Source organism: Ochotona curzoniae, unplaced genomic scaffold, assembly GCF_017591425.1.
Source record: "Ochotona curzoniae isolate NIBS_2020 unplaced genomic scaffold, NIBS_Ocur_1.0 scaffold_3208, whole genome shotgun sequence".
In the NCBI taxonomy this organism is placed as follows: Eukaryota; Metazoa; Chordata; class Mammalia; order Lagomorpha; family Ochotonidae; genus Ochotona; species Ochotona curzoniae.
The window spans coordinates 4,145,066-4,157,666 of record NW_024467106.1 but is presented as its reverse complement, the minus strand read 5'-3'; the positions used below and the strand labels follow the sequence as shown (position 1 = coordinate 4,157,666).

General features: G+C 53.9%; 1 protein-coding gene across 8 annotated transcripts in view; it reads right to left on the bottom strand.

Annotated features, from left to right (window-relative positions):
- Nucleotides 1-12,601, bottom strand: part of FNBP1 (formin binding protein 1) — a 103,621-nt gene that overhangs the window by 42,527 nt on the left and 48,493 nt on the right. For all 8 annotated transcript variants that reach the window (XM_040963324.1, XM_040963326.1, XM_040963322.1 and 5 more), the window contains exons 3-4: nucleotides 8,876-8,932; nucleotides 7,798-7,945 (exon numbers count right to left, since the gene is read on the bottom strand). In XM_040963324.1, the coding sequence (XP_040819258.1) occupies nucleotides 7,798-7,945; nucleotides 8,876-8,932 (205 nt within the window). The remainder of the gene's footprint in view (nucleotides 1-7,797; nucleotides 7,946-8,875; nucleotides 8,933-12,601) is intronic.

Genomic DNA, 12,601 nt, shown 5'->3' with positions numbered 1-12,601 from the left:
AGAAGGTACAGAAGGGTGCAGCTGGGTGGGAACAGGCAGTGAGCCCTCCAAGGTGGAAAAGCCACAAACACACAAACACCCCTGGTGCCAGGACAGCCATTTCAGGGAAGAGAGAAAAATGTAAAGACGACAACAGCCACAGAGAGAAGTTGGCCACAGGTCAACTGAAGCAAACTGGGCACTCGGCGCTAGACACCAGGACAGTGGAATTGTCTCAGCTCCCGCCGGGGCTGCCCACAGCCAGCAACAACCTTCACTTCCAGCTCCGAGGAAAGCACCAAGTTACAGAACAGATAGAAACACAACGCCTGCAGGCCCTCACTGGGTTCCTCTTGGAGGACAAGGCTATTACATCACCAGGAAGCTAGAATTGGAACTGCAATGGAAACCAGGTAACTCTGCTTTGGGCCGTGGGCAACTGCCCTGCAGGTTAAATACACACCTAAGCCAACAGGAAGCCACGAGAGCTAGAAGACAAGGCTGACAGGGAAAAAGGAAGTCATGGATGGTCAAAGAGGGATGCTGTGGACCCACAGGCTGTGCTGGGGCCACGGCATCCCGCAGCTGGGTGCCAGGAGGCCACGGCATCCCGCAGCTGGGTGCCAGGAGGTGACGGCATCCCGCAGCTGGGTGCCAGGAGGCCACGGCATCCCGCAGCTGGGTGCCAGGAGGCCACGGCATCCCGCAGCTGGGTGCCAGGAGGTGACGGCATCCCGCAGCTGGGTGCCAGGAGGTGACGGCATCCCGCAGCTGCGTTCCTGGAGGCAACAGCATCCCACAGCTGGGTGCCAGGAAGCCATGGCATCCCACACCTAGGTGCCTGGAGGCGACGGCATCCCGCACCTGGGTGCCAGGAAGCCATGGCATCCCACACCTAAGGTGTCTGGAGGCGACGGCATCCCGCAGCTGGGTGCTGGGAGACAGTCCAGGCCCCTTGCTGATGCACCTGGGTGCAGAGATGATGGTCAGGAGGCAGGGATCCACCAGCTATACGGGAGACCTGGTAGAGTTTGGGGTTGGGCATTCACTTTGCCTTCTAAGGAAGTAAACTGAAGTACTGCTCACGGTGCTGGCGCCAAGTCCCAGTCCCCGCTGTTCCACCGTGTGGCTTTTGTGGCTGTGTGGAGAATGAAGCAGTAGACTGAAGATCTCAAATACATCAGTTTTCATTAGTCTTTTAAAAGGAAGTTTTTAATTTTTTTCTCTTCCAAACATTCAGGGTATATAGCTGCCTTACAGGAAACGAGGCCACTACGTAAGAGCTATAAACAGGACTCCTCCCCACCTTTTTAAAATTTACTTTACTTGGCCCCAGGACGGCAGCCTAGTGGCAAAGTCCTAGCCTGTATGTGCCGGGATTCTCTAGGGGCGACAGTTCATATCCCAGTCACTCCACTTCCACGTGGGTGCAGGGTCCCAAGGCTTTGGACCGTCCTCAACTGCTTTCCCAGGCCACAAGCAGGGAGCTGGATGAGGAGTGGAGCTGCCAGGATAGGAACTGGCATCCACACAGGATTTCGGCACACACAAGGCAAGAACTTCAGCCACTGGACTATTGCATTGGGCCCAATTTCCAGCAAATCTTTAAAAAAGAAAAAGAAAAAAAAAAAGATTTACTTTATTTATTCGAAAGGCAGGGAAAGAGAATCAACCTTTCACCTACTAGTTTACTTCCCACGTGGCCACAACAGATAGGCTGGACCAAGTTGAAGCCAAGGACCTGGTCTTCCACGTGGCTGAGGGGCCCAGGCACCTGAGGCATCTTTTCCTGTTTTCCCAGGCGCACTAGCAGGGAGAGCGCTGGGTCAGCAGGGGAGCAAGCAGGACATGAACCGGTGCCTCTAAGGGATGCTGGTGCCACAAATGACAGTGTAACACTACAACACCAAACCCAAACACCTGTCACAAGTTCAAAAGTGAAACGTAATCTTCCCAGGCTTGGCACGATGGCTCCATAGCTAATCCTCCTCCTGCAAGTGCCAGCAATCTACGTGGGTGCCAGCTGTTCCACTTCCCATCCAGCTCCCTGCCTGTGGCCTGGGAAGGCAGTTGAAGATGGCCCAATGCTTTGGGTTCCTGCATCCATTTGGGAGACCTGGAGGAGGTTCCTGGCTCCTGGCTTTGGATTGGCACAGCACTGGCCGTTGCACTCACTTGGGAAGTGAATCATCGGACGGAAGATCTTTCTCTCTAGCTCTCCTCCTCTCTGTACATCTGACTTTGTAATAAAGAATAAATAAATCTTTAACAAAATAATTTTAAAAAAAAAACACTTCCTTGACACCCCCCTAAACCTATCACTTTTAAGGTCTGTGATGATCCCCGCACCTGTGTCATGAACTTTAAATAAATTAAAATTTAAAAATTAAAAAAAAAAAAACCTGGGCCCGGCGCGGTGGCGCAAGTGGTTAAGTCCTCGCCTTGCACGCCCGGGATCCCATATGGGCGCCGGTTCTAATCCCGGCAGCCCCGCTTCCCTTCCAGCTCCCTGCCTGTGGCCTGGGAAAGCAGTTGAGGACGGCCCAAAGCTTTGGGACCCTGCACCCGCGTGGGAGACCCGGAAGAGGCTCCTGGCTTCGGATCGGCATAGTATCGGCCCGTTGCGGCTCACTTGGGGAGTGAATCATCGGATGGAAGATCTTCCTCTCTGTCTCTCCTCTCTGTATATCCGCCTTTCCAATAAAAAATAATAAAAATAAATCTTAAAAAAAAAAAAAAAAAAAAAACCCCCCCAAAAAAAAAAAAAAAAAAACCTTAAATTGTATGCTATGAAAATATTAAAGTTCACCACAACTCTAAAAATATTTGTATGTGGTCAGCTTTAAAAGCTAAGAAATACAATATAAATCTGTTAAAAAAAAAAAATAAAAGCCTAGAGAAAAAATCCAGGCACCTGGGAGGCCTCCAGGCCCCAGAGCCTTAAGCTAGCCCAGGCACCTGGGAGGCCTCCAGGCCCCAGAGCCTTAAGCTAGCCCAGGTACCTGGGCGTGGGCACTGGCGCTGTGCACTCGGCGGATGGACGTCCTCCCCAAACACCAACCAGGGTTCCACGCACAGGGCAGCTGTGACAGGTGACAGACTCCAGAGCGCCCGCTGGGCGGGGCTCCAGGAGTGTTTGTGTTTTCCTGCACAGCAAACAGAGCAGCCAGCAGCAGCTGCCGCAGTAAAGCAGACTGCTGCAGAGGGCTTCAGGCTTTCTTCGGAAAGAATTCTTGCTTTAAAAAAAAAAAAAAAAACTACACATTAGCATCAAAACGAGCCGGCGCTGGGTCCGTGTCAGAACAGGCCCAGGGCAGGTGAGTGAAGCGCCTGTGGAAGCTTCTTTTCTGCTAAAACCCCCAGCAGCAAGTGTCAGCCTGTTTCCCCGCCAGCGACAAGCAGGGCCACAGCCACGACTCCTTCCACGGCACAGCCCGATGACCCCAGCTGTCTTTCAAATACATACAAAAATGGAAAAAGAAAATTTACTTTATTGTTTTTTTCTTACCACCATGACTCCAGTGAGAAAACCAACTATTCTAACACACAAAAAAAATCCAGATGAAACTGATTTCTGGCCACCATTCTCTCCTTCCTCCTAAAGACAGCGATGAAATCCTACACTAATTATTGGGTAATGATTTACTTTATTTATAAGAAAGGCAAAGCTAGAGAGAGGGAGAGACAGACAGACAGACAGAAAGAGCGAGCAAGAGAGAGAGGGAGATCTTCCATCTACTGGTTTATTCCCTAAAAGACTGCGGCTGAGTCAGGCCAGCTTCTTCCAGATCTGCCATGTGGCTGCAGGGCCCCAAGCAACCTGGGCTGATCTCTGATGCTCTCCCAGCTGCGACATCAAGGAGCTAAACCAGAAATGGGGCAGCTGGGGCTCACACCGGCACTCGGGGAGGCTTCACCTACTGCACCAGCGCACCAGCCACCCGTCATCTCTCCACTCTAAACCACCTTCCTGGAACACAGGATTCTGCCCTGCAGCACAGGATGCGAGGTGCAGTAAGTCCCACCACACTTTGGAATGGTTCTGAGGGGCTGTTTTACCTGGAGGAGGGTGTGGGTTCAATGTCTCGCTTTGGCTTCCATTCCAGCTTCCTGCTGTGTCAGACCCCAGATGGCTTAGGCCCTGGGCCCTTGACACCCTTAGATGAGGCCTAAGTTCAATTCCCAGCACCCTAGCTTGGGCCAAGTCCAAGTCAACAGATGGAAGCTTTCTATATGTCTGTGGATAAGAGAAAGAGACCTCCCAACTACCTGCTGGCTTGCTCCCAGATGGCAGCAACAGCAGGAGCTGGGCCAATGGGAAGCCAGGAACCAGGAGCTTAATGTGGGTCTCCAGTAAGGGGACAGGGGCCTGAGCACTTTGGCCATCCTGCTCTGCTTTCTCAGGAACATTAGCAGGGAGCTGCGTCGGAAATGGGGCAGGCAGGAATTGAACTAATAGGATACTGGAGTTCCCCAGAGGCAGCTGAGCTGGCTGTGCCAGGACGCCAGCCCAGCCTCTCAAATAAATAAAGACATAAATAATTTTGAAAACAGGTACTTAGGCAAGGCACCATCTGCATCAGCCATGAGACAGAGCAGCATGGTTCAGTGTTTTAAAAGCAACATGCTTTCAACAGCATCCATCAATAGCACACTGGGAGAAAGGCCAAGTTCACTGGGCAGCTCCTGTTTTGATGCAAGGTCATAAGGAAGCTAGCACAAACCCCTTCTGCAAACAGAAAACCCACCCGGAACCCAGGGGCTATGGGGTGGGCACGCGACTCCACACATGGAAGCAGAAAAGCCAGAGGGAGAGTGGCTGGCTGTGTGGCATCTGTGCGGGGCTGGGAACCTTTCATCGGCCACGGGTCCTCTGGATATCTCTAAGATCTTTTCATGGGCCATTTGAAATTATTATTATGGCCTGGGAAAGCAGGAAAGGACGGCCAAAGCCTTGGGGTCCTGCACCCGTGTGAGAGACCCAGAGGAAGCTCCTGGCTCCTGGCTTCAGATTGGATCAACTGTGGCCGATGTGGCCATATGGGGAGTGAGTCAGCAGACAGATCTTTCTTTCTGCATCAACTTCTCTCTGTAGATCCAACCTGCCTTTCCAACAAAAACAATTAACTCTTAAAAAACAAAAATGTTTCATGAGTACGCAGTACTAACGCCACGTCACGCAGTCATCAGACAGAGGACAGTCGCTGCACAAAGGGAGGCGCACTCCTGCGGGAAGGACGCAGACCACAAGGTCACTCTGTGACCCGATGTCCCCTCGGGTGTCTCCAGTGGCTTCCCCAACATCCTACGATGTCACGTCCCTCGAGGGAAGCTCAGTGCGATCAGCCCCATTCAACAGTACACCTGACCAGGAACACTGGCTGCCGGGATATTATTGCATGTGTGTCTCAGCTACCTGTCATTTCTTCCATCAAGCACTATAATTTCTGATCAAAAAGGGAAGAGTATGCCAATGCAGATACAACTGTCTATATAAAAAAAGACCTGTGATTACCAGTGAGTAAACAAGACAAAACAACTCAATCATTATGCAGGCAAAGGAACACGAGGGTGAGAGAAGGAAGCCTCCATCTGCGTCAGTGGCATCCCATAGTGGCGCTAGTTCTAATGCCAGCTGCTCCACCTTCCCATCCAGCTCCCTGGGCCAGGGAAAGCACCCACACAGGGGAGCTGGAGGAAACTCCTGACTCCTGGCTTTGAACAGGTCCAGCTCTAGCTGCTGTGGCCATTTGGGGAGTGATCTGGCTGACCTTTCTCTAACTCAGCCTTTTGAATGAATACATAAGAATCCAGGGGCAGGAGGGCGTGGGAGCAAAGGCACATAGGTGGGATTCCAGGATAAGCAGTTAGATAGCCTAGGGAAACAGTTTTCTAAGGACAGAAAGAAAGGCAGGTGCCAGAGTCCTGGGAGAGGTACACGCTGCACACGGAGGACGGTGGCTGCAGGGGCGGACCCCAGTGGCAGGTGGCCAGCCCCGTGGGCTTCCCACACTAAGATTTGCTCCAGAAATACAGCTTTCTACTGGGAGCTGCACGGGTGGGGCAGTGGAAGGTCAGTGAGGAGGCGGGCGGCAAGGATCAAGGCAGCAAACAGGAAGAAGACATAAAGCTCGGCAAGGTCGGGGGACGGTCAGCAAGCCGTCCAGGCTCGCGTATTTACTTAATCGTCGTAGGAGGCACTTGTCCTCTGTGCTGAACTCAGGAGGGGGGCTTTGCTCTGCTCGCTGGTTCTTTTCCATCACGTGAGGGAAAGCATCTTCCTTAATGAATGGTCTTAAGCAGAGGACGGCTCCCAGGGTAGGGGCAGGGCTCTGCCGCAGGTCTCCCTTAAACTCAGCATCACCAAAAATAGCTTGGGAGCGGGGCAGTGCCAGGCCCCCAGCATCCCCACGCCCTGTTCCCTGGGCCAGAGCACAGTACACCCTCCACCAGCCCAGCCCACCCGAAGGTATGATGGGCATTGCTGGGGTACAGCTCTTATTGTAACAAGCAATGTGACATCTCCACCTGCCTTTTTGTAACCAATGGACGGATAGCTCTTCCTCAAGGCACCAAAGTCTTGTGCTATCAACCTGCAATTTGGCAAGCACCGAGCTCAGATAGTAACAGCTGCTGCTCTGTCCTCTGGGGCATTGCTCCTCATCCTCCACTCCTCAAGGTGAAATGCTGAACATTAGGTAACTACTGAGAAGTTTTTTCCCTGGGTCCCAGGCATGAGCACATGAGATATTCCTTTCAAACACTCCCGTGGAGGGGCTGGCACTGTGGTATACTGTGTAAAGCTGACACCCACAGTGCCAGAATTCCATATAGACACTGGTTCAAATCCTGGCTGCTGGACTTCCAAACTAGCTCCCCACTAGTGCATCTGGGCAAGACAGTGGAAGACGGCTCCTATAGTGCCATGGAAGACCCAGATGGAGCTCCTGGCTTCAGCATGGCCTAGCACTGGCCTTCACAGCCATCTGGGGCACCGAACCAGATGAAAAAAAATACCTCTTTTTCTCTCTTAGCTCTAGACTCAAAATAAATTAAATCTTAATTAAAAGGTAGATAGATGAATGCTCTCACGGCACCTGTATGAGTGTACTCCAAAAACTTGGTGGGAAATAGGTTGACAAGTCGCAGCTCCTTTTCCATGACCTTTTGAAGGCCCCTCCCCACCCCAGGGCTGTGACTTGGGTCAACTCACATAAACGCAATGCAATAATCATTTTCTCCGTTCCTCCATCAGATCCCCCAGTGTTGACAGGAGTAACACTTGTCTTGTTGGCACTGAAGGTGGCTCCAGATTTGCACTCAGAAGGCCAGGACCAGCCAAACGTGCTGGATAAGCCATCCGAGGAAAGCTACACTGATGGGGCCTGAAGCTGAACGAAGGCACGATCGCCCCCTTCAACTGCACTGGGAGTGCATGTTGTCCTTAACAACCCAAACTGGGAAGAGACGGCAGTGAAAGAGCCGAGAGGCAGCCAGGCCTTCTCTCCGGCTTTGGAATCCCTTGACAAGCACTTGTTTTAACACTGTCTTTGCACACGGTACATCTCACACCCATGGCTCTGCCTCTTCATGCTTGCTCTCCTTCTATCCTCAAACACAGGACACTCAGGCCACTCCCTGGGGGCCACAGCTGAGCCTTAGGCATGCAGGGGGCCCAGGGAGACATCCTCACAGACCCATAGGCACAGCCCAAAAACAGGGGAGTGCCCAAGATGGCAAGTGCATTACCAGACAAGTTGGGTATGTCCCAGGGACAGCCCCATCGTGCTTGGTCCATGGAACACACACACATCTTACCGACTTCCTCTCCTGCTTCAGTTCCTGCACGTAGCGGGCCAGGTCCACCATGATCTGTGCCGTCATGTTCTCGGAGATGACCTCATGCTGCCCCGCGTAGTCATTCATCTCATTCAGGGTGGAGAGGAAGGCTTTACAGGATGTGTACCTGCAGGACACAGCACAGCCACGTGCATTGTCACACATGGCCCACAACGCCTGCTCCTGGCACCGCTCTGCACCCCAGGGAGAACCGGCTCCAAAACCAGGTTAATGTGCCCTGGACTCCCGTGGGATCTGAGGGATTAATCACACACTCCGGGCTCAGCCACAATCACAGCAGGGCCACCTACCCTGGGAGACCACACCGCTCACCAGGGTGCGATGCCTGGCTCGGCTACTGCTTGGTTCAAACAGAGCCGAGAACACACGCATGCTGTATGTGCTGATGTGAGCGCAGACACCACCTCCGCACCTGGCGGAGATGGACCCGAGTCTAGGGTGGATGGGTAACGTGACTGCTCTCCTGAGACTGCCAGACTAAACTCAGACTCATGGATTCACAGCCCATGGCTCCTGCATGTGCTCCCAGCAGATGCTAAACCTCTTTATTTGCAGTCCTCTGGGCTGCAGGCTACAAAGAACAAACTGAGAGTCGTTTTTACTGTTCTGACCCAAGGTGTAGCATTGTGGTACAATCGATCAAGCCGCTGCCTGTGACACTGGCATTCTACTGGGGGGCACCGGTTTGAGTCCTGGCTACTCCGTTTTGGATCCGACTCCCTGTTAATGTGCCTGGAACACAGCAGCAGACGGTCCCGTTTCTCGGCCCGTGCCACCCACATGGGAGACCAGGATGGAGTTCCAGGTTCCTGGCTTCGGCGTAGCCCAATCCTGATGCTTGCTGTCATTCGGAGATAGACAAGCTATTTTTCCCTTTCTCTCCCTTTCCCTCTCCATCATTTGGCCCATCAGATCAACACCTTAAAATAAGTGCAAGACATGAATTGCGAACACACACACTGTGCATGTCTCTTCACAGCTTCTGCCAGCAGCGCCTACACGTTACCGCAGGAGCACCCCCACCCAACGAACGTACTTGTACTCCTCTTCCTCCTTCGAGTTCTTTTTAGGCTGGTATTTCTTCGAGAGATTCCTGAAATAAAAACGCCGACGTGTCACCTCACACACAAAGGCGGCTGAGAAACCAAGGCAAGTCAATGCTTTCCTTTGGCGTGTCCCTCCCCTGCCCCACCGCCCCACTACCCCTCCACTGCCCCGCCGCCCCGCTGCCCCTCCACTGCCCTGCTGCCCGCTGCCCCTCCCCTGCCCCACCGCCCCACTACCCCTCCACTGCCCCGCCGCCCCGCTGCCCCTCCACTGCCCTGCTGCCCGCTGCCCCTCCCCTGCCCCACCGCCCCACTACCCCTCCACTGCCCCGCCGCCCCGCTGCCCCTCCACTGCCCTGCTGCCCGCTGCCCCTCCCCTGCCCCACCGCCCCACTACCCCTCCACTGCCCCGCTGCCCCTCCACTGCCCTGCTGCCCGCTGCCCCTCCCCTGCCCCACCGCCCCACTACCCCTCCACTGCCCTGCTGCCCGCTGCCCCTCCCCTGCCCCACCGTCCCGCTGCCCCTCCCCTGCCCTGCTGCCCGCTGCCCCTCCCCTGCCCCACCGCCCCACTACCCCTCCACTGCCCCGCCGCCCCGCTGCCCTCCCCTGCCCCGCTGCCCCTCCCCTGCCCCACCGTCCCGCTACCCCCCCCCGCCCCACTGCCCCTCCTCTGCCCCACAGCCCCACTGCCCCACTGCCCCCGGTTGCCCCCACTGTTCCAGCCCTGCACGGCTCTTCACCCCAGCCCCCTAGGCAGACAAGTTCAGGAGGCTTCCTGACTAGCAGCACTGGGATTTCAGAACTGTTCCTGCTGAGATGTGTAACCAGGAAAATCTTTTACAAATCTAATTTACTTGAGAAAGGAAGAAGGGGGAGGGGAGGGAGAGAGAGAGGGAGGGGAAACAGAGCAAGAGCTCACTTCCAAAACGGTCCCAACTCCAGGGCAGAGCGGGAGCCACAGCCTGGAGCTCCTCTGGGCTCTCCCACGCAGGTGGCAGGCACCCAAACACCAGAGCCGCCCCTTGGCCTTCTTGGGGCCACACAAGCAGGGAGCTTGACTGAGAGGTGGGTACAGGCATGCAGGCACCGGCCCAGCGGCCTTTCTACTGAGGGGACCTACAAGCTGCTCACAGGAGTGTTCAGAGTCCACTGGGCTGAGCCCAAACCCTCCTGGCTTCCGGCCCTGGTTCCACCTCCAGGTTAGGAAGCCAGATGTCAGGACCACATCCAGCATGCCTAAGGACACGCAGGGACCAGGAAGTGATCCTAAGAAGAGACAGCAGCCTCCACTGCCCTCCTGGCTGACCTCTCACTCCACTGACCTCAGGCCACCAGTGGGAGGTAAGAGGGGCCTGCAGGGCTGGCGCCTCAGGCTCCACTTCCTTGTGGCTGTTCCTCTTTACTAGGTGTCTTTAGGATGTCACATTTTACTGCAGTTGCTTCCATTTCCCTGAAACCTACAGTCACCTAAATGCACTGCCTCTTACAAAGGAAGTGAACTCCGGGTGTATCTTCAATGTGAGGAGACGCACAAGGACCATGGACTTGAATATAAGGGACGCTGCTATGGGAATCAAAGAGGCCGTGTGCCCGCCTAACCTCAGGCAAGTCTATGCACCCAGCTCCTCGCCTGTGAGCTGGACAGGGCATGGACAACATGCCGCCTGCTGCCCCTTTTGGGGTCAAGCTCTGAGGGGCTGTCCATTCTCCACTGGAAGATACTCCAACAATTCAGATGATTTTTAAAATGTAGACACAAATATAGAGCATTCTAGAAATTAGTAGACGGACTGAGGAAAGAAGCTGTAAAAATGTGACCAATGATGCAACCTCATGGCACACCAGACTAAGCCACTGCCACGAAACTGGCATCCCAGATGGGCATGGGCTCGAGTCCCAGCTGCTCCACTTCTAATCCAGCTCCCTGATTAATGGCTTTGGAAGTTAGTAGAGGATGGCCCAAATATTTGGGTCTCTACACCCAAGCGGGAGACTTGAAAGAAGTTACTGGCTCCAACCTAGCTCAGCCTCAGCTGTTGAAGCCACTTGGGGAGGAAAGACCTTTCTCTTTCTGCCTTTGTCTCCCCCTTTCAGATGGAAGGAAGGGAGGGAGGAATGAGCAACATGTGACTGGGCACTGAGATCTATTGACCAGGCAGCTTTGCCCTGTGGCTGTGCACACAGAGTTTATCTGAGGACCCAGACACAGAAAATGTGAGAAAGCCAGTTGTCCTTCCAGCATGGGGAAGTGGCGGGGAGCGGACTGACGCCACAGGGACAGCCAGATGTTGTTGTAGACTCCTGGCTTCAGCCTGGCTCAGCTACAACCACAGGGGCCATTTGGGCATTGAATCTACAGATGCAGTCTCTCTCTCACTCCAACTCTGTCTTTCAAACAAATAAATCTTTCCCCACAAAACCCAAAACAAACTGGAGAGATGAAATAGGAACAACAAGACCACCGCAAGGTGCAGAGCAGAAGGGGCGCGAGCTGACAGACCTGGCAACTTGCTGTAATTCAGATATAACATACATTAAAAAAAAAAAACTGTTTAAAACTGTTATGTGGAAGGTTCAACATTTGGGCAAAGGCTACTGGCTAATGGCCATCCTGCAAGCGCCAGCATCCCACACAGACACGGGTTCTTGTCCAGGCTGCTCCACTTCCCATCCAGTTGCCTGCTTGTGGCCTGGGAAAGTACAAGTGGATGACCCAAAACCTTGGACCGCTGCACCACGTGGGAGACCCGGAAGAAGCCCCTGCTCGCAGCTTTGGGTCAGCTAACCTCTGGCCACTGCAGCCACTTGGGGATGTTTTCTCTCTGTCCCTCCTTCTCTCTGTAAAACTGCCTTTCCAATAAAAAGAAATAAATCTTCAAAATAAATAATGTTTACATGGAGCTGAAGGAGATAAAGCCTGAATCGATCTAAGTGAACCAGAGCTTGTGCAGAGATTCAGGATCTGAGGCCGGAGCCCCTGCTGGCCCTGCTCCACGCACCCCTGCTGGCCCTGCTCCCTGCACTCATGCTGGCCCTGCTCTCCACACCCCTGCCCACACCGGGCATTCCTCCTGCGCCCCAGAGGGCGGATGAATAATTCACTCACAGACGCCAGCAGGAGCCACAGGCCTGCTGCCTTCCTCCAGCCCTGCTCATGTGGAGGGAGGAGCTCAGCATCCGGCAGGCAAATAAATTGCAGAGAACATACTTTTTAACTTGTCATATAATCTTACTATTCCATAAATGAAAAAAAAATCATCTTTGATCAGTTTGAAAAACAGAGGAGAGAGATCTTTCACTTGCTGGTTTAGTCTCTCCATGCTGACAATGGAAAGATCAGACCAGGCCTGGAGCTAAGTCAGGTCTCCCCACAGGGGCGGCAGGGCCCCAGGTCCTCGAGCCATCACTACTGCCTGCAGAGGCATGCACGAACAGGGCCCCGTGCGTTCCTCTGCGGGGCACAGGCGTCCCAGTGGGAGCTCAGGTTCTGCCGTGTGTACACTCGGTCTGCACACGCAGGGGTCTCTCCCAGAGACTCAGCCTGCCGCCCTGGAGGACCAACCAGGCCAGGGGCGAACGCAGCAGCTCGGCCTGCTGTCAGTCCCCTGCAGGCACAGATCTTTTTCTTCCCCTAACTTTTTGTTTTCCTTGAAAATTCCACATGAAGCTGGCAGAATCAAACTCAGAATCGGAGAATTTGGCTTTTCTAAACCC